The sequence below is a fragment of the Artemia sp. Qi Xiang Cuo genome, chromosome 17, assembly GCF_049724085.1.
Source record: "Artemia sp. Qi Xiang Cuo chromosome 17, ASM4972408v1, whole genome shotgun sequence".
Classification (NCBI taxonomy): Eukaryota; Metazoa; Arthropoda; class Branchiopoda; order Anostraca; family Artemiidae; genus Artemia; species Artemia sp. Qi Xiang Cuo.
The window spans coordinates 7057475-7084970 of NC_142810.1; the positions used below are offsets into that span (position 1 = coordinate 7057475).

Here is a 27496-nt window from a genome sequence, read left to right on the forward strand (position 1 = left end):
TAAAAAGGGAGGCTTGCGTTTGAGGGCTTTGTCTTTGGGGGCTTTGCGTTTGGGGGCTTTACGTTTGGGGACTTTTGAATTTAGCTTGATTGTTTTTCTCTAGGAGAAAAAATATGAAAAGTTGAAAAAATATGAAAAAAAATATTGGAAATATTGGAAAAAAAGGCAGGTATTCGTGCTCTGGTTGTTGATGAATGAGTGTGTTCAATTGCATTTGTGAGTGTGATTGTGATGTGAAATATCGTAGACTTTAAGAAGTAACAAACACAAAATTGTGCTATAGAGTTGTTAATGCGTGTGATTGGAATTGAATTTTATGATCCTACGCCCCTCTGGAATCTGCAAAGAAAGATTCGTTTGGGTGAGTATGAAAGCCCTTAAAATTTGTGGGGTATTAATGGTCAGCCCTTGTGTAACTCTAATTATTGGATAAGATTTTCATTTATTCATTAGTTATTGCTATTATTTTGTTTTTCGCCATTACCCTGTGCGGCAATAAATGCTGTGCAATAAATGCTGTTTGTCACAAATATTTATGTCATGCAATTAAAAAGAAATTTTTTGAAGAAGAGGAAGTCTGCGAGCTGAGATTCGAACATTGGAAGTCACGGTAATGACATTGGGTCAAGTGTGGGTGTGAAACGTGGGTGCTTCGAAAAGCTGAGGTGTTTGTGTTTTGTATAAAATTGTCAAAGGATAGTTCTAAGTACTTGTTTGACTGGCGTTTGACAATATTGAACAAAAAGCTGTAGTGAAAATGTAGTTTTATCTCACTTTGTAAGAAAAGTAGTTTTGAAAGAAAGGCTGAGATGGCTCTGCCACATTTTTGGATAAGGTTGGGTAAGGTTTAATGGGGTTAAGTTCAATAGAATTTGAGTTTTGTGGGGGGTTGAGTGACAGGATGCCAAAGATTGTGTTTCTTGGCCATCCATCTGGGGACAAACGCAAAGCAGGTCGTCCTCAAACAGGGTAGCGGGATTGGAACTTCACGGGAGAGGGTAAATAATGCAGCTTTGAATAGATTGGGGTGGAAGAGGAGTGTGCACAGTTGTGTTGACCTCAGGCGGGTTGGCCCTACAGTGAATTGCTACTAGTAGTACCAAAAAAAATTTGGAACTTCTGAGAGGGGAAACTGGCACTAGTGTCGACAAAAAGTCAAGAACTGTGATCAGACACTTATTACTACCTTAATTTTACCAATTACACTAACAAAAAAAAATCAATTATACTTGTTAAACAATGAAAAAAATATAGAGTGTCGCCAAAGGCTAGATGACGTTGATAGTTTTTTGTCGACAATAGTGCCAGTTCCCACTCTTATAAGTTACCCATACTCTTTGAGTGGTAGTCTATAAGCTGAATAATCATTTTTTGGCGCTTCTTCCTTTAATATTTAATCGAACTTAAATGGCAAGATAAAAAAAGGTATTGAGAAAAAGACCTCTACACCCCTGACGGCTATAGCCTCTAATACTCAACACAATGACATAATTTTGTCCTCCAACCGTCTTAACAAATTAAATTCATTTTTATTCAGTAATACTTCACCAACAACTTAGCGCCTATCCCTACTTCGATGGTGTTGCTCGACAACTCGACACGATGCCAAACATGTCGATGTTTAGCTGCATTGTATCGGTGGATCGATAGTCTTGGTAAATATTAATAATTTTGATACTCTCCTTTTTCTGCTCGAGATACAGTTTTTCAATTTAATATGTATTTGGTTTCTGCTGAACAATGATAAATCAATCCTGAATATCATTTACACCCCTATTTTGTTTTCAGTGTCTTGCCAAGTGAAAACTGATTGTGCAGTTGGTGAAACCTGTTTCAATGGATTGTGCAGCACGCCTTGTCGTGGCAGTAGTCAATGTGCCACTGGGCAAGCATGTATTGATGGTATTTGTGCACCTGGCTGTAGAACAGATTCTGACTGTCCAACTAAACGGTCCTGCATTAATAATAAATGTGAAGGTAAGCAAAACTAAACGGTCCTGCATTAATAATAAATGTGAAGGTAAGCAATACTAAACGGTCATGCATTAATAATAAATGTGAAGGTAAGCAAAACTAAACGGTCCTGCATTAATAATAAATGTGAAGGTAAGCAAAACTAAACGGTCCTGTATTAATAATAAAAGTGAAGGTAAGCAAAACTAAACGGTCCTGCATTAATAATAAATGTGAAGGTAAGCAAAACTAAACTGTCATGAATTAATAATAAATGTGAAGGTAAGCAAAACTAAACGGTCCTGCATTAATAATAAATGTGAAGGTAAGCAAAACTACACGGTCATGAATTAATAATAAAAGTGAAGGAAAGCAAAACTAAACGGTCCTGCATTAATAATAAAAGTGAAGGTAAGCAAAACTAAACGGTCCTGCATTAATAATAAATGTGAAGGAAAGCAAAACTATACGGTCCTGAATTAATAATAAATGTGGAGGCAAGCAAAACTAAACGGTCCTGCATTAATAATAAATGTGAAGGTAAGCAAAACTATGCTTTTTTTTATGTTTTTTGTCGTTTTAACATTTTCGATTCATTTTATTTGTTTAAAATTTCATTTTTTGGGTTCGAATTATTTTTGCTGAAGTTTTGATTTGTATAAATTAGATTATGTCTGTATGCCAATGTTGAGAAGTAGTTGGGATGTGAGTGCTACTGTTAGTGCTACTCCAGAGCAAAATATTTTTCTGAAAGTTGTTCTTGCTCAGGTATGCACACATGAATTATCGTACGAAGGGGAGAGCGTCAAGGGATCTTCCCTAAGGGGAAAGGGGCTAAAAAAAAACGCCATTTTTTTTTTTAAATTAATTAATCCCACCTCCTCTGCTCTCGGTGACCTTCAAATTTTCTTTAAAAATATCTCGCAATTTATTTAATGTCACCTACTCTTTTCTTAATAAAAATAACTTCTTCAAAAAATTTAATTTATTAATATTACAGAAAGACCAAGTCTTTTTAAATATACCGCAGTATAAAAATACAGCTGTGCCGCGCTTAAATTTTCTTATACAATTTAGGTTCATCTGGTATCAAAAATTGCCCTTTCCCCTTGGGATCCTCCTTCCATCGTGAGCTTGAGTTACACTTTCCATTACATTTTTCGTCAACCTCTATTTTCCCCGGTATATAATTTACTGTTACCCCTGTTTCCCAAAATAAGAATATAAAAAAAAAAAAAAAAAAATTAAATAAAGAAAGAAAGAAAGAAATTAAATAATCCACATTTACAAATAAATACCAATTGGTAGAATCTTTCATTTTCTTCCCACTTCATTTCCTTTACCCTTATTACTCATCTTTCATTTCCCCTTTGGCTGCTCAATCCTGATTAAAACATTATCATTATCCTACTTTCAATACTTCTCAATTCTCTTTGAAACTTTATCTTTATCCTACTTTTAATACTCCTTTCTTTATCATTTTTTTTATTCCACCTTTACAAATTAGACCTCCGTTTTTCTTAGAAGGTTTTTGTGACCAATCTTAGGGGGGAGAGAAAAACCCTCCCTCTGAATGCAGATACGCTTTCTCATACTCCTATTTTACCTGGAATAACTTAAAGGTCGAGTTTCCTTAAAGTATTCAGGATAGTCAAAATGAATTGGTTAAATGGAAACTCGCATCTTAAAAAATAAAAAAAAATATATCAGGAAATCAATTTTCAATGAAAAAGACCTCCATGAGTTTTGCTGGTTATGGTAGTACCGGGTGAAAAAAAAAGAAAAAAGAAAAGAAACATGGATAAAAAAAAATTAGTAAAAAAGCTAAACATATATGACAGCAAACAGCTTAAGATGGTGTAGTAAAATGATAATGATCTACATTTGTAGTTATGCAGTTTCTGGTAGCAGTGGGCATAAGCTCCAAACACCATAACATCATATCACACCAAACAGCTTAGGATGGTGAAGCAAAACGATAAAGATCTACATATGTAGTTATAAAGTTTCTGGTAGCAGTGGGCATAAGCTCCAAACACCATAACATCATATCACACCAAACAGCTTAGGAGGGTGTAGCAAAATGATAAAGATCTGCATATGTAGTTATACAGTTTCTGGTAGCAGTGGGCATAAGCTCCAAACACCATAACATCATATCACACCAAACAGCTTAGGATGGTGTAGCAAAATGATAAAGATCTACATATGTAGGTATGCAGTTTCTGGTAGCAGTGGACGTAAACACCATAACACCATATCACACCAAACAGCTTAAGATGGTGTAGTAAAATTATAAAGATCTACATATGTAGTTATGCAGTATCTGGTAGCAGTGGGCATAAACACCAAACACAATAACACCATATCACACCAAACAGCTTAAGATCGTGTAGTAAAATGATAAAGATCTACATATGTAGCTATACAGTTTCTGGTAGCAGTGGACGTGAACACCATAGACCATATCGCACCAAACAGCTTAAGATGGTGTAGTAAAATGATAAAGATCTACATATGTAGTTATGCAGTTTCTGGTAGCAGTGGGCATAAACATAAAAAAAAGAAATGTGGGTGACAAATTAGCAAAAAAGAAGCTACAAATATGTGGTAAGAAACAACTTAAGAACGTCTAGCTTTTGTTTGAAGGTGTAGTTGTTTTTGGGAACCAACATATTGTTAATACTTAAATTCTTACTGACGGAAAATTTTTACGGAATTTTTGGGAAGTTTGACTTGAAGTTTGTTTTTGGGAACCAACATATTGTTAATACTTAAATTTTTACGGACGAAAAGTATTGTCAATCTGATCTAATTAGTTTTTTTACGGTTAAACGTGGTATCACCGTCAGAAATTATAGTATTGCCCTATTTACTTCTTAATTTTGGAATAACCAAAATAAAATTTTAGAAACTCACACGTTTTTTAAGTAAACCTAAGATGGTCCTGTTGACTGAAAAATATTTTTAAAAATAATAATATAATAATAATAATATTTATTTACATCTCACTCACATCACAAGATAAATAGTGAATTAAATACTTAAAAAAATATGATTAAAAAACGAAAATCAGCAATAACATTACATAAAAAACATAAATCACTAATAACAATTAAATAACAATAATTAATTAAACGGATCAAACCGTGGTGAGGCGAAAAACGCCATTACGCTGTTCCCGAAAGCTTTTCGTGCAAACCAGTCAGCTTCTCAGTAATATCCGGAAGGTAAAAATTATTTATTATTTTTCGTATCCCATACCAAAGAGGCAGATAGAGAAGATATTTACAGAAACGGAAATAAGCCACTTGAATATCACTAAAATCCTTATTCCTGCCCAGAAAGGTAAAGAACAGAATGATCTGAAAAAGTAGAATAAAGCTTCCCAATGGCAATAATGTTATATTTGCCTCGATTGTCTACAATTTTAGAGTAACCAATCTGGATCTTTGTTGGACGGCACGCTCACGAAAAGTTTTAAAATTTTTGGCAAGTCTAATATCCAACCACCGCATCGAATCTACATGAGGGATGGACATTTTTTTTTTAGAATTTAGAGGTTTAGGAGGGGATGAAGAGTTGAAAGAAAGATACTCACATTTACCAACGTTAAGCGAAAGGCCAATTTTAGTAAAAGAATAAGAAACTTTAAGAACCATCTGCGATAGTCTGAGTTTAGACTAATTAGGCTAATTAGAAGAATATAACCAGCATAAGCAAGGTAGGAAATTTCAGTTAACTCAACAAAACACATAGAAGAAATATTCTCAAGAATACTAGAAATACAAAATTTAAAAATACTTGGAGATAATACTCCGCCCTGCTGTACACTTCGACGAAGAAGGACAATAAAAGAAGAAAGGGTACGAATTAAAAGTTTTAATCCCGTGACATAAAGAGAGTAAAGAGCCTGACTGTGTACAGTAATAATTTCCTTGGTACTTCAAACTTAAATATTTTTTCTTTTCTTATAGATCCTTGCCAATTTAATTCATGTGGAAAGAATGCCATCTGTGCTGTTTCAAATCATGTTGTTGATTGTGAATGTCCCAAAGGCTTTGTAGGCTTCCCCACTGCCCAACAGGGATGTGTTAGAGCGCCATCCTCGTGTAGAGGGGATAATGCTTGTGGAGATGGATTTATATGTGAAGGAGGCAAGTGTATCTCGGCCTGCAAGGACAAATTTGGTAAGTAGTAAGTAATAAGTTGTGTGCTTTTGATAATATACTTGTTTATGATGAACTTGGCACGGTTGAAAAAAATATATTGGCCCTTTTATTGGCCCAATTTTTTTGAGGGGGTCTTTCCCCAGAATTCATTTGAACATTAGGATCATCCTGGCCCAAAGTCTTACGCCTATAAATTTCAAACTAATTAGCGACAAAAAGTGTTCGGTCCATTTCCAGGACAAGTTTACGTAAACGGCAAAGAATTTGGTAAATAATAAGCTCTATGCTTTTGGTAATGTTAATCGTTTATCATGAACTTCGGCACTGTCAACAATAAATATTTATTGGCTATTTTATGAGCCCAATTTTTTTGCAGGGGAGGGGGACGGCTGCTGCTCTGGAATTTGTTTCGCTCATTCTGTTCCTTTTAGATTGTGGATTGCGAACTGATCAGGGACAAAAAAAAATTTGACCTATTTTTTGTTCTTTTGTTTTGTATACGTCTTTTGTTTTATATCTATGATTTTGACAGTGCGATTGCTTATGATGAACTTTGTCAGCGTTAAAAGTAACTCCCCGTCTTTCACTATTGAAAGAGGGATCAAGAAGAAAAAAAGGTTTAATGTTTTTTTAAGGTTTTAGGGTTTTCATCTGAATCATTTCTATTAGTGTTCTTTTGATTCTGCTGCACGATTATCACGTCATTGTGATATTTCTATCTCAATTTAAATTTTGTTTTATTGTTGCTTTCTTATTTTGGTGAAATTTCTACTTTGACCTGTGCTCAGGTTTCTCTTTTGTTTTATCAAGGCCATACCCAGGATATTTTTTTGGAGGAAGTTTTACTCAAAGACTTTTATTCGGGGGGGGGGGGGGGGGTACACAAAAAACGCATGCAAAATTTGTTTATATGCATTTTTGTTACATTTTATGAGTCAAACAAACATTTCGGGGGGGGGGGGGTTCAAATTCCCCTAACCCCCCCCTCACCTATGGGTACGGCCTTGTGTTTTATTTATTTACTATAACAATATTTTCTTATTTACTGGAGCAAATAAGTTTTATTCAAGGACCTGAAATGTATAATCCCCGCCCACTTCGAGAACCCTTTTCATATATATATATATATATATATATATATATATATATATATATATATATATATATATATATATATATATATATATATATATATATATATATATATATATATATAATAAGGTGGTTTGTAGGATGTTCCTTGCCTTATTTTCAACCAGGGAATCCATATTCCCTTTGAGAGATACCCCTTTCAAGTATTTTTCTTTCTTTATTCCAGAATGTTCAGAGGGAGAGCACTGTCTGCAAGGAATGTGCCTTCGAGCTTGTTACAATGATGCAAGTTGTTCTCAAGGGGACATTTGTATATCTGGCATGTGCAAACCTGGATGTCGTTCCAACTTTGACTGTGGCAAAAATGAAGATTGTCATAGGCGTAAATGCGTCTGCCTAAATGGCTATACCATGGCTCCTGATGGCACTTGCGTAGACGTTGACGAATGCTCAACCAGGCCTTGTCACCCATCTGCAAGCTGCGTAAACACATTGGGTTCTTTTAAATGTTTGTGCGTAGAAGGAAGTGGTGATCCATACGGAGGTTCTGGCTGCTTGAGTGCCGTGGAATGCGATACTGACTCTGTATGTGATCCCAACTCTGCTTGTATGTCAAGCAAATGTGCAGATCCATGCAGCACAAAAAGCTGTGGCAACAATGCCTACTGCACAGTTCTTGATCATGAAGCGATCTGCACATGTCCGTCTATGTCAAAAGGAAATCCGGATGTTGAATGCTACCCAGTTGAATGTGAAAAAGATGGGGATTGCCTGCCAAATAGAGCATGTGATACAAGTATTTCTAGATGTGTCAACCCCTGTGATGCCTATCCGTGTAGGGATGGCGCTTGTAATGTCGTAAACCACGTAAGTAGCCCATTTTATTGTTTTTTCGCTGGTTTCAACTTTGTATGTATGTATAGTTATATTACCCGGCGTAATGCACAAAGCAATATAGCTGATGGAGTAAAAGATATGGAAGAAAAGAAGAATAGAATATACACAAATCAATACAACAGCCAGAGGCGTTGTTTGGGGGGAGGGACAAGGGGTGCAGTTGCCCCCCCCCCCAATAATTTGGAAAAATATATTTTATGCAGCCCATACCCCTTGATTATCCGGATATGAACCCTTCTTGACCCTCCCCCCCCCCAAATAAAAAGGCTTGAGATTCGCCCCTGACAACAGCACGACTAGCCAACTGAGAGTAATTTAGAAAATTACTTTCACAACTTAGCTGCTTTTGCTAGGACTCATTTCTTCCGCGACATCTTCCAGATTGCTAGTAACTAAATAATTCTGTTCATTGTTTTCGTATCTGTTTCCTTGTCATTATTAAACGCTAATTTGCAATGTTTAAATATCAATTTTGTAAATTAATGTAAGTACCAGGGGACGGAGCTTCGCTTGGTGAAGCGAATTTTAGATATGAAAACGGTGCAGGGGTGGTTCCAGGCTTTTGTTTAGGGGGGGGGGACAAAATAGGTTGATCCGAAATTTTTTTTAGGGGGGGGGGGCGCCAAATAGGTTGATAAACTTGATAAACTTGCGTTTGGAGCAAGTTTAATTAACGCAACTTGAGTTAATTAAGTAAATTACACTACTTTAGACTACACTAGGGGGAGGGGGCGCGCCCCCTCCCCCTGGATCCGCCACTGAAATGGTGTCCAGTGCTTTCCACCTCCCCTTGAAAATTTAATAACTCAAACCCTGATTTGACAAAAAAAACAAAAAAAAAACATTTGGTGTAATTTTTCTTTATTTAGTTATATTGACATTCATTTTATATTTTGTTTAGTTAATTAAAGATTCAAGACCAAAATTCAATTAAGCTCAATTTAATGTGTCAAACTGCAAGGTTCAATTGACCTGCAGGGGGGTTAATTGTTTAATTAAACAATTAAACAATGACTGTATACGAATTTGACAACAAACAGGTTGGAATATAACAAATTTAGCCCAAGTCGGAACGTTTAAGAATAGTAATGTGGTAATTGATTCACTCACACCTGTCCCACTGTCAAACTTCGGTTTGAATTTTTTTTTTCTGGCTGTTGGTTGTCTAATTTCAGTTAACAGAAGATTTAAGAAAAATAGATCAAGGGCGATGGGAGGGGAAAACAAATTTTCTCAGAGTCGTGACCTATGTAGGTCGTTTTTCACACCAGAAAATGTTAGTATGTCGTTTTCAAGAATATATATATATATATATATATATATATATATATATATATATATATATATATATATATATATATATATATATATATATATATATATATATATATATATATATATATATATATTATATATATATCAATACCTAGCTTTTTTCTCTTGTTCATTACTTTTAAACAAAATTTATACCCAAATAACAATGATCCTGGGATTTTAGAATATATTTAGAATACATATATTCCTTGCAGAGGACAGTCACTAACACAGAGAAAAGACAGTCACCTGTCTGAAATATTTGGTTTTTTGCTTTATTTGAAAGAAGAGGTTGTGTCGGTTTTTCCTGTATTTGAAATTAAATTAAAAAATGATTAGTTAAAAAAAAATGAAAAATGAAATAAAAAAAGGTGAAAAAACGAGAATTTTGTCAGCCAGTGGCGAAACATGAAGAAAAGGAAATAAGCAAATGTTTCGACAAGGACCTCCGCCGACTCGTCCTCAGTGCTAAACAAAAAAGAAAGAAAAGAAAAAGAAACCAACGAAAATCGAACCTTTCGAAGTTTACCTCACAACGCCAGAACAAAAACTAAATAAGAACCAGGTTGGAATCAATGAAAAAGAAATCTACCAAGATGATTGAGTAATAATCCTTTGTTTTGCTACAACCTTAGCTGGGCTACAAACTAGTTTTAGCTTGTCAAACTGTAGTAAAAGTGTAGTAAAATTTTTACTAATTTTAGCTTGTCAGCTCTTAGTTTTAGCCTACATAAGAAGATATCTAACCATGCAGATAAAGATTTATGATTTCAGACACCATGTGTTGAGAACTCTCAATTCTATAAAACAGTAAATTCTTAGACACCATGTGTAGAGAATTCTTAATTCTAGGCTCTAACTTAGACTGTTTTCAGACGCTTAATTTCGAAATTTCAATAGCTGTAAAATTCAAACAAGTCTAGACGCAAATACACATAATTCAAACAGTTATAATATAATAATTTGTTTTGTATTCACAAGTGAACAAATTTTTTTTTCGCCCATCTGGTGTTTTTATTTTGGTGGGTACCTTTTGACGACCATCATCGGTCATTTTTTGAAGAATGGCTGCAATTCTGCAATTCGCAATTATTATTTTTCATTCAGAAACTGCAATAACAGATGAACGACTTGGCTTCTTATTTTTTCCTTCATATTTACAAATTTTATTAGATTTTGCAATTCTGAAGCGACTGAAAAGAGAACGGTTCACAATCAGTAAAAAGTGTATTTTCAAATCAATAATTTTTAGGTTTTTGAGGGAGCTTTTAACCAATATTATTAAAAAAAAATATTTCGCAAAAATAAAACAAAAACTTGTATAGATTTTAATTCCTAAAGCCTGACCAATAGCCACACCTTCAGCAGCATACCAAACTAAATGAACTACTGCCACTGAGTTTTTATTTATTTCAGCTCCCAACTTGCGTTTGTCGACTTGGTTTCGAGCTCGTAAACAACGAATGCAATGACACTAATGAGTGCCTAAATTCTCCCTGCCACCCGACTGCAGAGTGCGTCAACAGGCCCGGCTCCTACCAATGCGTATGCCCAGAAGGTCTCGTTGGTGACCCTTACGTAACTGGGTGTAGAGACAGTTTTTCCTGCAGGAATAATGGGGACTGTCCTTCAACTGCAGTCTGTACCAAAGGATTGTGCAAAAATCCGTGCTCTGAAAATACTTGTGGCAAAGGGGCTGAGTGCATGGTTGAAAATCATTCTGCAGTCTGCAAATGCCCCTTTGAGGTAAGAAAATTTTTATGGAGTAAAGCTGAGTTTTTTCCCCTCCGCTAAGGCTCGATTGGCATCCACACACTAAAAAACGAGACTAAGATACTAATTATTACTTCTGACCAAGTTTGACTGGGATTCAACGATCATTTCCGATAAACAGACTAATGTCAAAAATTCGGAATTTACCCCCACAATTTCCCATATTTCTCTTATGTTTTACCTTTTATATATTCTTTTTAAATTGCTATAACCTCATTAGTCAGCCTCCCTGTTGATTCAAAAAAAGTCCATCTCATAACAAACAAATTATTGAAGCCTCTTCTAAGAAAACAACCATTTCCCTGTTCGTCGCTTTTCCTATTTATTACCTTTTCAGAGAGATTTTCTCTCGTTTTGTCATTTTTTTTTATTAATTTGTGCAATCGTTTAATTTGGATGAATTAGCCTATTTATTATTATCTTCTTATACATTCTTTGTATTTATATATCAGGATTTTTCAACCGATTTTTCAAATTCATCTTTTTTTGAGCTAGTAACAACCGATGTTTTTTATATTAATTTATCTCTTGTTTTAAAATTTTAATTTTAGGTATTGCCTAAAAAAAAAGAAAAAAAAATCGTCATCTCTATAATGGATTTTGTTATAGATTTGAAATTGTTCAAATGAATAACTGTTTGAAGATTGCTTTAAAAATTTTTTATTTGAAGAAATTTGAAGAATAAAAATATGACTCACATGGTAACTTGTGAGGAAACCTAAATTTTCTCTCAAACAAAAGTAGAATTATTCCAAAATGTTTAGAAAAGATGGAATAATATCCAGCAGAATTCTATGCTCTGAGAGCATTTGTAGCAAAGGGGCTGAGTGCATAGTCGAAAATCACTTCGCAATCTGCAAATGCCCCCTTTGAGGTAAGAATTGTCTATGGATTGCATCCACACGTCAGAAAGCAAAACAAAGTTGCCAAACAATACTTCTGACCAAGTTTGGCTGGGGCCCGACGTTCCGTTTCGGTTGATATGCTAATGGCAGGAATTTTAAATTTGTCCCTGTAATTTCGCCCTTATTTTTCCATAACTTGTAAATTACCTTTTCATGCATTTTTAACTTTTCATGTATAATAACTTACCTTACTACCCATACTCACCCATAACTTACCTTTTCATGCATTTTATCAAATTACTCTACTTCAAACATTACGTAGACTCTACGTAAGTAGAGTCAAAGACTCTACTTCCAGCATTAGCAAAAAAGGAATTAATAAAAAGGTATATGCCTAGAGAAGGACCTATAGATAAGGAAACATGTTAAGAAAACAATTCTTAGTTCATAATATGCAGAATAGTTTACCAATATTGCATGCAGCTAAGCTTTATCTCCACTTATTTCAGTGGTTTTTCACTTTTTCTAAGAAATTTATAAACTTCTCAAAATAATATTTGTTTAATTTTGAAAAGTCTGCTAAAAATGGCCTTGTCAACTCAATATTCTTGCCGTTTTTCTGAGACAAAACGCTATCTATACTTTTTTTCTAAAGAATAGTCTTCAGTCAATAGATTTTTTTCATAAATTTCGTATGGAGGCCGCTGTAATCAGTTTCGCGTCCTCTACAAACAAATTTTGTAAAGGGTCCTCTCTTTCAGGGATTAAATAAAAAAAACAAGTTTTTTTTAACTGAAAGTAAGGAACGACGTTAAAACTTAAAACGAACAGAAATTATTCCGTATATGAAGGGGCTGTCCCCTCCTCAACGCCTCGCTCTTTACGCTAAAGTTTTTTTATTGTTTAAAAAAATAGAGTTGTGAGAAAGTCAAACTTTAGCGTAAAGAGCGAGGCGTTGAGGAGGGGACAGCCCCTTCATATACGGAATAATTTCCGTTCGTTTTAAGTTTTAACGTCGTTCCTTACTTTCAGTTAAAAAAACTTGTTTTTTTATTTATTTAATTTTTGAACGTCTTTGAATTAATGCAGGTTTTGATTTTGGCTCACCGTACTTGAATAATTAAAACAAAATTTGCATATTATATTTGGTTAAAGGGCTTTCTCGAAACTTGTTTAATTTTATTTACGAACGTTTTTATTAGTAATAAATATACGTAACTTAGAATTAACTTACGTAACGAACTTCTATATTCATTAATTTTTAACACGTATATTAGAGGGTTCGCCCCCTAGTCAATACCCTGCTCTTTAAACTATGTTCGAATTTTTTCCAGTTCTTAAAAAATGACCTCTTAATCACAATCATTTGATCAGTTGAAAAACTTGTTTTTTTTTATTTAATTCCTGATCTTTTTCTTTAATAATGCTGGGAAATCCGGCGCCCCCTACATAGCAATGTCCCTTCCCCCATGAAAACTTCCTTCATGGAAAGATCCTTCCATATAGCCCCCCACCCGCTCCGTCCCCCCCCTACCACAAAAAAACACCACAGAAAAAGTCAGTAAACATACCAAAAACCAAAACTAAATGTTAAAATAAAGTAAATATCATAACTTTCAGCCCACCCCCTCGGGACTTTGGGAGATCAAGTTATCCTAAAAGACATATTTATTATATTTTCGACCATGCTGAACAAAATGGCTATCTCAAAATTTTGATCGGGTGACTTTGTGAAAAAAATGAGCGTGGGAGGGGGCCTAGTTGCCCTCCATTTTTTTTTGGTCACTTAAAAAGGGCACTAGAACTTTTAATTTGCGTTCAAATGAGCCCTCCCATGGTATTCTAGTACCACTGGGTCGATACGATCACCCCTGGGGAAAAAAAAACAAAAAAAAACAAAACAAACAAACAAACACACAAATAAACACCCATCCGTGATCTTTCTTCTGGCAAAAAATGGAAAATTCCACATTCTTGTAGATAGAAGCTTGAAACCTCTACAGTAGGGTTCTCTGATACGCTGAATATAATGGTGTGATTTTCATTAAGGTTCTATGATTTTTAGGGTGTCTTTCCCCTTTTTTTTGAAAATCCGCCAAATTTTCTCAGGCACGTAACTTTTGATGGGTTAGATTAAACTTAATGAAACTTATATATTTGAAATCAGAATTAAAATCTGATTCTTTTGATGTATCTATTGGTATCAAAATCCCGTTTTTTAGAGTTTCGGTTACGATTGAGCCGGGTCGCTCCTTACTTACAGTTCGTTACCACGAACTGTTTGATGATTCAAAACTGGAGAAAGGCTATTGAGAAAATGATAATTATATTAGAAAAAGTGGAAAACCACTGAAATAAGTGAAGATAAAGCTTAGCTGCATGCAAAGTGTGTTAACTATAATTATTCTGCATATTATGAAGTAAGAATGTTTTTCTTTGCATGTTTCCTTATCTATAGGTCCTTTTCTAGGTATATACCACAGTTCATATAATTATCCAGTATGATCATTCTCTATCTCACCCATTATAAAAACCCGGACCGGGGTGCGAGTGCTCCGGAGAACGTTTTTGCAGATATAAACATAAGCGAAGTCAGATCTTTTCACGGGTAGACAAGTCAGACTGTGATCTAATCGGAAACAAGTGGAAACTCGCTATTACGAATAATGCACTTTGTTGGAAACAATCGGAAACAGACTAACCCGCATTCCCGCTAATGCAGAAATAAGTGGGAGGAGCTTTTTGTTCGCACCGAGAACGAAGACCAGAAATGATCTGCGATAAGCTTACTGGGTAATTATATGAACTGTGGTATATACGAAAAAAAAAAGAATTCCAAGCTGTTTGTGCGGGTATTGACATTTGGTCTTATTCTTTGTGTCATTCTCACAATTTTATACGAAGTAGAACAATGTGCAGGGGATATCCATGCTCTGAGAATATTTTGGGCCAATGAGGCAATGGGCAATGGGCAATGAGGCGAATGCATAGTTTTAAATCATTTTTAGTCCCCAAATTCCTATGACAGGAGTGAATGTTCCCTTCATGTGGAGCAAATTTCCCTTTCACGGGGAGCAAATTTCTTCTTCACGGGGAGCAAATTTCCTCTTCACGGGGAACAAATTTCTATGGAGTAAATTTGTGCTTCTCTGGACCACTTTACTTTCTGTAACATAGATACAGATACAGTAAATTTGCGTGATTTGACGGATTTTTAAAAAAGCAGCCTTCAACCCCCTGTGGTTAAACAGAAAAAAAATTAGGGAGCGGCAAAATTATTTTTGCATTCTCTGAAGGCCTTATGTGAGGGTCAAAGGCCCGAGGGTGATGAGGGAGACAAGAAAAAACCGAGAGCTTTAAACACTAAAACACACACAAAAATTCAAAAACAGCATTCCCCGTACTCAAATTAACACAAAATATAGCCTTTCATAGTCATTTTCTGATTTTGTTGGTCTAATCCAGCCACTTGAGTCCCATACGACTTTTTTTTCTGCCTATGTCACTAAATTCTTGAATTCATTCTTCGCTGATAATTTTTCGTGGGTTGATGATAACTAGCCTAAGCCTAAATGAGTGGTACAATGAGTCTTAAACGAATTTGATATATTATGAGTAATCTAAGCTAACATCTATTTAAAAATACGAGTCATCCCCTTTTTTTTAGTCTTTCTCTATATTCTGCAAAGATAGTCCTGACTAAAATTCTATGATTTAATGCAAAACTGGTTATTACTTTGCGGAACTAATAAAAACACTTGTCTATCTTGCTTAAAAGTAAATTTTTGAAGTGAAAATTATATTTATTTTAATTATTTTTAAAAGCACTGAAGATAACTTGGCGGAGGTCCTTGTAGAAATATTTACTTGTTCTTCGTCTTCATATTTTACTATTAGCTCACAAAGTTCTCGATTTATCGACTTTTTTATTCTATTTTTCATTTATTATTCCCTTTCCTCTCTTAGTTTCATACGTCATTATTTTTATTATTTTTATTTTCTCTATTTATTTATATTTTTTATGTATTCTATATTTATTATATATTTGCTTCAAATGAATAATTTACTGAAGCCGGTTGATAAAAATGCTACCAGACATCCATGGGGAAGTTGAGGTCCTATATCACCTAAAAACCGCCATGGCATCCTAACTAGCACAAGGCTGTATCCAAAATTTTGCTAAGACTTTGATAGATGGTAACGGTGGCAAAACAGTATCTTTTGTACTTTTTGTACCAAAAAAGAGGTGAGCTAACGTCTTTTTTGTTTGGGAGGAGGAAGGTTAGAATCATTTAAACTGCCCCCTGGATCTTGGCCTGGTCTAGTGATATAGTTTTAAAATTAAATTAAAAATTGCAAAAATATTATCTCTATATTGTATAAAAACACTTTCTGAGGTATTAGCCCCCCTCCCTATATTTGAGATGACCCTTATACCTTTTATGACCTTCCCCACTAAAGATAGCTCCTATGACTCTTTTAGAATTTTAACTATGGACGTATATTGTTTCACACTGTAGGTGACATACAGTTGAGAATATGTAAAAATACGTATAATGTGTAGAATATATAATATTAAAACATATAAATTTATAATTATTTCAAAGGTATATATATATATATATATATATATATATATATATATATATATATATATATATATATATATATATATATATATATATATATATATATATATATATATATATATATATATATATATATATATATATATATATATATATATATATATATATATATATATATATATATATATATATATATATATATATATATATATATATATATATATATATACATAAAAACATTTTTCTTTCAGACTTCTGGTGACCCATACAAGGAATGCTATCTTCTGGAATGTGTTGAATCAATGGATTGCTCTATCTCTGAAGCCTGTATAAACTATAAATGCGTGAACCCCTGTACATCAAATCTCTGTGGACAGCATAGTACTTGTGTAGCTCAAGGTCATAAAGCTATTTGCAATTGCTTAGAAGGATTTACTGGAAACCCCGTTACTGGGTGTATGCCAGTAGTATACTGCACAGGAAACGAACAGTGCCCTGGGGGTATGAATTGTGTCAATGGACTCTGTTCAGGTTCGTAGCCATTTTAATTTTGTTTCATTACAGTGAATGAAAAGATGGTTCTCAACAGGTGTGGATAATGAATTTACACTGGGAGGGGGCACCAACGAAATTTGGGCTCTACCAACAGCATTCCCCCCCCGTCTGTTCCTATAATTAATGTAAATTTTGACCTGCTTTGCCCCTTTGCCCCCTTCTGGATCCACCTCTGCAAAAATCTAGAAGTATGTAATGCACACTGGCTCACATTTTCAATAATAGAATAATAAATGAAGGGTGGAAGCTCAATGAATATTCAATACAAATAATGCAACGCCATCTATTAAATACTTAGTGCTGTGGTCTTTTGGTTGTTTGTTGTGTTTCATTTTTGTGTCGAATGTATTGAAAAAAGAGTTATATGCTCAGGATAAAACAAAAGGGGTCAATTTACTGCATATACCTTGATTGTACTTCTACTACCTCATTTGTGTGACTATTAAAGAAACGATCAAAGCAAATATTGTATCCAAAGCTTCTATCTCCAAGCAAGAATCGAGGAAAAATGTATTTCGTAAAAACAACAAAAATTCTATATATATAATTCTATATATATTCTATATTATATTATATATAATTCTATATATATAATCCTATAATTATATAGGAGAAACATGATAGGAGAAAACTGAATTAACCAATCGAAAGAGCTTCCTTTTTTTAATTTAATTCCCTCATTTCCATGAGACCTTACATAGCCACTATTGAATTACAACAGCCACACTAAAAGAAGAAGAACAAAAAACTACGGCCAAAAAGGCCACAAAAAATTATTTCCAATAAACGGACCACTCATTTGACCCCTAGTTATTCTTTCAAAATAAATCTTTCTTTAAATCCTGTAATTCAAGGCAAAGGGCCATAAAGTGAAGCATATTCTCGCCAGTTTCAACACAGATGTGGCATGAGCAAGGATAATCAAGCACCCTTACCCTTCCTAAATATTGCCTTCTTTCTCCAATGGCTAGAAAATTATCCCTCCCTGTCCTATACACATATCCATGGGTGCCCTTTTTGTATAAAAACGCACCAACTATTTTGAGGTTGACAGCGAGGGGGTATAGATCTTTTTGTTTGCGGCTTATTTTAGAATTTTCGTATAATTTGCTTTTGTTCTCTTTTGTGTAGTTGTATTTTATTTATCCTAGGTTTCTTTTTTTCTATTTTGTTTGCACCATTAATTTTCTTATGTTTTTTACACTTCGATGTCTATACTTTATATTCGTTTCTCATTGTATCTGGGTAACTAAAAACTTATTTTAAAGTAAAACCCAAATTTCTGTTAATTGTCTTACATTTCAGCTGTTTTATTTAATTAATTTAATACAAAAAAATGAACCCCGACGGGGAGCTAGGCTCGTGAAGTTGGAACTATTACAAAAAAAAAAAAAAAATGTATGTATATATCTCGTCATAATATTAACGATAATGAAAAAGAGCCTGGTTAAAGAAAAATAAAATATGAAAACATAAAAATGTTAAAATGCCTGGTAAATAAGACGCGAGAGACTACCTCAACATGGATTAAAAAAAAAATGTTCAATTAATATATTTTAATTTTCTTACATCACTCTTCAATATTTCCTTAACTTCAGCTGAGATTGCCAAGATGACCCAACTGGAATTCTATTGTAACTTGGGATATTTGACTGTTTTTCTGGGTCTCATTGCATCACAACTAGACCCCGGCGCCGCGCCGGCCGATCGTCCGAACGCCCCCGAAGGGTCGGAAAACCGCCCGCACCCCGCAGGAGCGCCGCCGCCGGCAAAGGCGGTGGCGTTCGGTCGACTTTAAATTAATTTTTCGGCAATTTTTTTTTGCGTCAACCGCAAAGTTGGAGCTTTTCCTTCTCGTGTGGTTTTGTATTTCGATTTTCCTGATTAGAAATCAAGCAGGGCTTGCACTATCCCCGAATTTTTGAGTATTTCCCCGAAAATCTATGCGTCACACCGAAAAAAAATTTGGTTCTCCGAATCCCCGAAAATCACGCAATCATGGTGCCACCCCTAGCGATTTATCACCAGTGACTTTCCCTGCCAAATATTACTTTGCATACCATAATTCTTCACTACTCTCTGGTTTGTCAATTTTCGTCTCTTGTTACTTTGCATAAAAACCAGACAGATGCAATTTGCAATTGCATTCCAAATATTGCAATATACACAGTTATTCATATGTTGACAAAATAGTATCGCCTTTATGAAATGAGTTTAAACCATTTCGAATCCAGTTTCCCAATTGCAATTCCTTAAATCATTCGTAGTCAAGAATTTTATTTTCATGTTGAATAGAATTATAGAACGCAACATTCGCTACAGTCGGATTTTAAAATTGATAGCATAAAGATCGTTTTTACAACTGAATTGTAAGTTTGCGGAATTTTTTTTTCTTTTGCTGTTTATAGATAAGATTTTCTTAATGTTTAATACTAAATTATTGAACGCCTTATATATTAAACAAAATCCAATCTTCTTTCTGAAAAATATTTTAAACCCATCCCCCCAAAAAAATAACCTTCTATTGAGACAAAATTTAGCTATAGAATAATCTATGTACACGGTTGGGGAATTACAGATTAAAACAGAAGCTGCCTTACAAGTGGGATTCATAAAAAATAGTTAATTATTGCCTATAGGGGGGGGGGGATAGGGGGCTATCATTTTTAAAGGATAATACCTCATTTTATATATTGCAAGCAGCGATGCCAAAAATATATATTTTTTTTCATTTAAAGCGGAGATGGCAGAAAATACTATCAAATGCCCTGGGAAACTATTAAATATTTTGATAGACCCAGGGCCCCCCATTGGGACTTGTTCATTGTCTTCGGTATTTTGCGATTTCTCGTAGGCTACTGGCCTAATTTGGCTTTTGTGTGTGCTCCCTTTTAATTAGACTATTTGGATCTTATTGAATGCCATGGCGAATCTATGACTCAGTTTTCCAATAGTTTGAGGTTCATATGAACAATTTCGCATTTTTTGTTGTTGTATTTGTACCCCTTTTCTCATACACTCAATTTTTTTTTCAATAAATACTTAGCTGTTTAAAATTATTTCAAGTGTTTGTTGGAAGCATATAGTCAGTCACCTAGTTAATTATGAAATAAATTATTTTTTAATTTAAGGTTGCGACGGTATCCTTTCAAGGAGGTAACCAGAGGGGGGGGGGGGTAGGGAGGTATTACATTTAAATGATAATATTTCGAAATTTTTTTAATGAAAGCAGGGATGCAATTTTTTTTTTTATTTAAAGCAAAGACGGCATCCTATCAAGGTGGTATACGGAGGGGGGGGGGGGTGGAGCTATCATATTTAAATGATAATACCTCAAATTTTTTTTTTGAAAACAGGGATGCCAATAAGTTAATCATTTTTTTTATTTAAAGCAGAGACGGTATCCTATCAAGATGATGGTATCTAGAGGGGGGGGGGCATAGGGAGTTATTATATTTAAGTGATAGTACCTTGTATATTTTATATTGAAAGCAGGGATGCCAAAAATTTGTTTTTTTTAAAATTAAATTGAAGAAGGTATTCTATCAAGGTGGTATCCAGAGGGGGGGGCGGTAGGGAGATATTATATTTAAATGATAGTATGTCAAATTTATTTATTTTTTAAAGCAGGGATGCCAAAAAGTTAATTATTTTTTTAATTTAAAGCAGAGAAGGTACCCTATCAAGGTGCATGGTATCCAGGGGGGGGGGCATAGGGAGTTATTATATTTAAGTGATAGTACCTTGATTTTTTTTTATTGAAAGCAGGGATGCCAAAAAGCTATTTTTTAAATTTAAAGTAGAGACGGTATCCTATCAATGTGGTGTCCAGAGGGGGTAGGGAATTATTAGAGGGGGGGGCCTAGGGAGTTATTATATTTTAGTGCTAGTTCCTTGATTTTTTTTATTGAAAGCAAGGTTGCGAAAAAGCTATTTTTTTTTATTTAAAGCAGAGACGGTAACCTGTAAAGATGGTGTACAGAGGGGTTAGGGAATTATTATATTAAAATAATAATACCTTGAATTTTCTTATTGAAAGCAGCCTCAGTCAACACAAAGTGGGTAAGTTGATTTTTATTCATGACAATTATAGTCACATCCCGCAGTTAGAATAGACTTCCAAGTTTGACTGAAAGAATTTTTTCCGACCAGTTGACCCCTTGATTTTTTGTCCCTCCACACTATTTTGAAATATACCCTTGTTTTTACACATACTAATATTTGGACTTTCATTAGTATACCAGCTTACCTGTCACGCGTTGTCACGATCTTAAAAGAAAGGAAATTCAATGAGAATACCCCTAAGGGAAATTTCTAAACGTTCACTGTCTTAGTTAAAAGTTTCGAACGTCATAATTTTTTCATTTTAGTTTAATTATAATTGAAACATATTCGAATCATACAAGATTACGTTGAATTGCTATACATGCTCATCGAAAAGCTGTTCAATTTTCTGATATCGTCCATTATATAAATTCATTTAAGTTCGACCAAGCTAATTGGTTGAGACTGACACATTGATTGGAAATTAACTTCAATTTTCCTTCCAGTAGCCTACTGAGGTGGATCATCTACACTTCGTCATTGGGAACTGATGCTTGATTATTTTTTAAGGGGAAATTTTAAGTTGTTCTATTCAAAATGAATATAAATGATTGTGGAAAAAATTGGCAGGACAGGTTGAAGTGTTTTTGTGTTTTACATATATTTCTGCTTGCAATTGTATGTTCTTTTGTGTATTGTAAATATTGTTTTATGTTTTATGTATGGTATATTTCGAAAGTTGAATAATGTTTTGAAATATGAATCAACACATGTAAATTAAAGAAGGAAGAAGCCAAGCAAAAATACTCCGTACAACATATTTGTCCAACCCCTATGATAATTTAAAAATCAACAAGATTTTCGTGAATTATACTTGATGTATTTTTTTACATTGTTACTAAAACCCGTTTTTAATACAAGGAAGGCTTTTTAGGAATCTAAAAGAGCAAAAGAAAAACGATGAATATCAAATACGCCCATTTTAACTGTTTTAAAGGTGATAAAGCGGATATTGGCAAAGGGCATTATGAAAAAATTAAGTTTCTAAGTTCAAACTTATATTCAAAGTTTTTACCCAGATAACTGAAGAATTTTGTGATACAGTATTTGAAGTTTTGTATGCAGTAGGCCTAATGCTTGATGAAAAAAACTACTAATTTTGATAATTGTTTATGTTAAGAATACATAGCTAATAGATACTTCAACTATTATGCAAGGGTTCTGAAACGCCACAGCCATTTCGTTTCTACCAGATTTCTACTTCTCTTGATGAATAACAAAGAAGACCAGTTTCCAGCCAGCGACTTGTTAATTTTTGAACTCATAAATAGGCTCGAATCTTTTGTAAATTTAAGCTGTGATTTGATAAAGACTGATTAAAACTTTATTTTTGGGGTTAAACTTTGAGCGCGCCGGCGGCGCGCCGCCGACATCTTACCGGCGGCGTGGCGCGGCCTGCTGTTTTTGGCCCTGCCGCCGCCGGTCTTCCCTCATCGGCACGGCGCCGGGGTCTAATCAGAACCTCTTTGTATTAAACCTTATTTGAAAATTAAGTTTCTGCTCTTACAGCACCCTGTCAAAGCGCTCGTGACTGCCTTCCTTCCGACCAGTGTGTTGACGGCGAATGTCGTCCAGCATGTAGCACAAACCAACCTTGCCCAAAATATCAAACTTGCAGCGCTGGGCTCTGCGTTCCTGAGGAGCCAATATGCAGAGCCGATACCGATTGTGATAGTCGATCTGCATGCGTAAGAAACGACGTTGGCATCACCGAGTGTGGTAATCCATGCGCTGGCACTTTTTGTGGAAGGAATGCTGAATGTAGTATTGAAGATCATCAGCCCGTCTGTCGTTGTCTGAATGGATACTTTGGAAACCCTCAGGTATTGTACACGGATTTTCTTTTTCGGTTTTATGTGGAAGTTGCTAGAAGTTTAGGTTGACCTTAGTTCAGCTGTAGTTGGATTGAATTTTGACCACGTTTTCATAGTTACTATATTTAATTGACATATTGATTCTTAGATTTAGTTGGTTTTTTTTTGGGGGGGGGGGGGCTATCCGAAGGTTTAAATAGATCAGGCTGGGATCTGAAATCCAAAAATTATATTTAAAATCCCAGACATCCAAAGTTTCCATTGGGGGTCCAAGTCGCTAATTTTAAGAGAATCTGCTCAAGGTGACGCAATTCTTGAAAGAAGGATTGGTTGTTGTATTGTTTTTGGAAGGAGGAGGGGGCAGGGTGCTTTGGGGATATAAACAGGTTGGTTTCTGAAGTCTGAAATTTGTACGATATTCAAAGTTCCCGTAGAGAATTCTGGACCAAAAAATTTTCAATATTATCAGTCTCAAGGGGAACACCCTTTAATGTTGATTCTCTTGGTTTAAAACCTTCTATTTTTGTAGTTTTTTTTCTAAAGATGAATTTTAGGTCCAAGAATTCGGACCTTACTGGTCTTGTAAGTCCAAATCAAACATGTGCTTAGCAAGACGTCAATGTACAGTGTTCATCATTTTTTATTTACCCTGTCTGCCTCTAGAAGAAGAAGAAGAAAATTTCGACTGACGGGAAATTATTATGCCTAGATATCAATTAGAACCTATCTTGCAAAGGTCTATCCTTTGGAAGGGTGCTTATTTAGGCATCAAATGTCAGAAAACTGCTTAGTGTTTTTTTTTCAGAAAACTGCTTAGTGTGGGAAAAATTGTCAATTAACACTGTTCCAAAACTAGTAAATATTATCCAGGCTAAAATTAATAATACTTTATTTTTAATTTCGAGAAAGCACTAAAAACAGTCTCATCAAGAGGGGTGGTGTCTGGGTGCAAGGTGTAAACACAAAGAAGTAAGTGCCCAAGCTTTACTTGTATATTGAATTAAAATTGTTCGGTTACTAACTGATTTTGCTTTGCTTTTTGTTTTCCTTACGGCCTTCAGGCACGTTAAGCCCCCGTTTTATGGGCTTATGGAGGGAATAAGGGTGGGGCTATAGAATATTTATTATTTTTAGTTGTATAGATGATATAAATTTGTTCCTGTTAATTATTAAGTCTTTATATTAATTGGTATTAATTGATAATTTATTTAATATTGATATGAATTAATTAACATAAGTTTATCACTCTTTATTGGGAAATAAATCCTTTCTGATCCTTATTGGGTCCTTTTTTTTAGACGAATTGAGTTATTATTACTCTAATAAACCTGTTATTATTTATCATAAATTTTGTTTGACTACCTTGATTTACGTGACTTTGGGGCTTTATTATGAGCCATTGTTGCCTGATGAGGTAAAGATGCACCATTTGGACGTTTTTTCTTATAAAAAAATTGCACATTTGGCAAATTTTTGCCAAAAATAGCACTTTCGGTGTGTTTTCACACCGAAAGTTGCACTAGAACTGATGGTTGCACTAGATTTTATTGTATATCTCGTAACACTGGTATAAAGATCATCTTGGCAAAAATCTAAACTAAATAAAAATTAATAAAATCTGAATAAATATATGAAAAAACAAAAAAAAAAATTACAAAAAATGGAAATAGTTGGGTCTATATAATAAGGAAAATAAAAAATTGATTAAAAAAATACAAAACGAGTATTAAATAAAAGTAAATCCAAGTAAACAATTAAATAAATTTCTTGTATTTATTCAAGGATGATAAGGTTGGCTGCACAGCAGTTGAATGTGAAGTGGATTCTGATTGTTCCTTGATTCGACATTGCTCAAACTCCAAATGTGTGTCACCCTGTGGAAAGGACAACCCTTGTGCCGACAATGCCATCTGCTTCAACGAAGAACATGAAGCTGTTTGTCGCTGCAAACCAGGCTTCACTGGTGACGGAAAACTAAGCTGTACAGAAGTGGACAATTGTGCATCCAATCCATGTGCCCCTGGTGCAACGTGTACAAATGGCAGAGGAACGTATCAGTGCAGCTGCCGGGATGGTTATATTGGTGAAGCTTATAATGAAGGTTGTTATGAGCCAATTGAATGTGTAACAGATTCAGATTGTCCAATAAATGCTTTATGTGGGGAAGAAAATGGAAGGCCTAAATGCCAAGGTAGGTCCTTTTGTCTTTTCTGAGAAGAAGATTTTATCATTTCTTTTGATTAGTATTTAAAATTTAGAGGAAGCGAGCTATTTTTTTTATTTCTCTTTTTAAATCACGAGAAAAAAGATTCGTTGGAACCTCAACAGATTTTATATTTTCATGAGTTTTTTTCTATTTTTTTTATTTCTATTATTATTTCTATTATAGTTGCCATGAGTTTTTTTCTATTATTTATTGCAGTACTTTTTAAAATTTTGTATCAGTTTTTTCTCACCCACATCAGCATTCTTCCTAGGGTAGACGTAAAATTTCAGTTAATATCCACTTTAAGAAAATTAATTTTTAAGTAATGATTTCCGTGGGAGGACATGACATTTTTTTTTTTTGGGGGGGGGGTTCTCAACCCTATGTGTAGGTTTGGCTTTTGGTTCAAAGTACTCCTTCTAATTACTCTTTTGTTTACTTACTCTCAATACTTTTTTCCCTCGTTTATTTCATCGGTTGAATGTTTTTTTATTTATATAAGTATTTTCCATAAATAAATGGAGAGGGAAAGAGATTTAATTTTAAATAGCAATTTTCCTAAGAGGGTATGACTAATCTCGGGGGGATGGTTCCCTCTTAATCCCCGTGTGTGCAGGTTTAACCGTGGCTTATGTTATTTTGTCTTTTATAGATCTTTGTACCGGTGTAGAGTGTGGACTGAACGCAGAGTGCACCGTTGGTAATCGTGTTGCTGCATGCAACTGCTACAATGGATATACTGGAAACCCATCTGATCTGGAGAAGGGGTGTTACCCTGCTAACAAGTCCTGTGGGAAATCCGATGATTGTCCGCTTGGCATGTACTGTGATATGGATATTTGCAAGCGTAAGTATACTATTTGATTTCAATTTTGCGAGTTAAAGAAATTTGGTATATTTAACTGACTTTCCGTATACAATATTATTTGTCGTGTAGTTTGATACAACATATCGTCGTCAGGCTAACTACTATAAGCTACAAGTCAGGTTAAAATAACACGGCTTCCAAGTTGGTGCAGCGTCATGACGCCTTGGGCCAAAACATGATGAGCTCTCGTCCTTTAGCCCTCCCTCTCCATAACTTCTACCTTGGGTGCCTGCCAAGATGTGCCCAATGGTTTTAAGTCCTTTTGTAGTTTTGTCTTAGGCCTACGTGTGGCGTCTAGGTTTTTGTAACCACCTTGTGGATTATATAGTCGAGTTATTATTGATGTATGGTGTTTCAGCCACTTATGTCTCTCTTTTACGATATATATGCTGAAAGGGGCCGAGCTGCTTCGTTCATAAATGTCAGGTTTGGCTCTTTGGTTTGTTACCAAGGTAAGTGAAGCTGTCCACCTGATCAATCTTTTCGTTACCCATCGTCACCTTTTGATCTTCACTTATTCCAAGCCTTTGTGGATTAGTCTTCTTAACATTAATTTTCAAACCTAATCATGCACCCTGAACTCGCAAAACCTCTAAAAGTTCATTCGTTTTACTCACACTTTCATCTAGGATGCTTAAATCATCAGCATAATCTAAGTCAAGGAGACTTTTTCCTCCTTCTTCAAAGCTTCTGCCTTGGCTGTCTGCCAAGATGTGCCCAATGGTTTCAAGTCCTTTTTAGTTTTGTCTTAGGCTTACGTGCGGCGTCTAGCTTTTCTGTAACCACCTTGTGGATTATATAGTCGAATTATTATTGACATATGGTGTTTGGCTGGTTTAGTCGTGTTTGGCTCTTATGTCACAGTTTGGCCTTTTTGGCTTTTATGTCACAGTTTGGCCTTTCTGCCCTTTATGTCACAGATTTGGCCTTTCTGGCACGTTGTTGCCAGACTTTTCTTCATCAAGTCATCCCTCCATAATTTTTTAAAAAACCTCTAGCATGTCCAGCCCTTGCGCCATATTTAGTTATAATCATCACGCTTGTCTCACATACCCAAGGTTTGATATTTCTCAGATCCTTTTCATCTTCCAGAAATTTGATGAATCGTTTGAAAACGTTAGTCTCGCTAATCCCGATTTTGATCAGACCCTCTTCATCTCTATAACACTTGACGAAACGTTTAAAAACGTTCGTATCCCTAAATTTGACCTTACTCAGATTTTTTTCATCCTCAAAAAATTTGAAGAAACGTTTGAACACGTTCCTCTACATAAATACAATCCTACTCAGATCCCTTTCATCTCCCAAACATTT

At 34.8% G+C, this 27496-nt stretch overlaps 1 protein-coding gene across 1 annotated transcript in view; it reads left to right on the forward strand.

Annotated features, from left to right (window-relative positions):
- The window catches only part of dpy (fibrillin-like protein dumpy), a 297194-nt gene that overhangs the window by 138651 nt on the left and 131047 nt on the right, over positions 1–27496 (forward strand). Inside the window, exons 24-31 of the mRNA XM_089103158.1 lie at positions 1789–1977; positions 5931–6143; positions 7444–8084; positions 10845–11174; positions 16887–17166; positions 22804–23117; positions 24891–25299; positions 25967–26161. Of these exons, the coding sequence (XP_088959284.1) occupies positions 1789–1977; positions 5931–6143; positions 7444–8084; positions 10845–11174; positions 16887–17166; positions 22804–23117; positions 24891–25299; positions 25967–26161 (2571 nt within the window). The remainder of the gene's footprint in view (positions 1–1788; positions 1978–5930; positions 6144–7443; positions 8085–10844; positions 11175–16886; positions 17167–22803; positions 23118–24890; positions 25300–25966; positions 26162–27496) is intronic.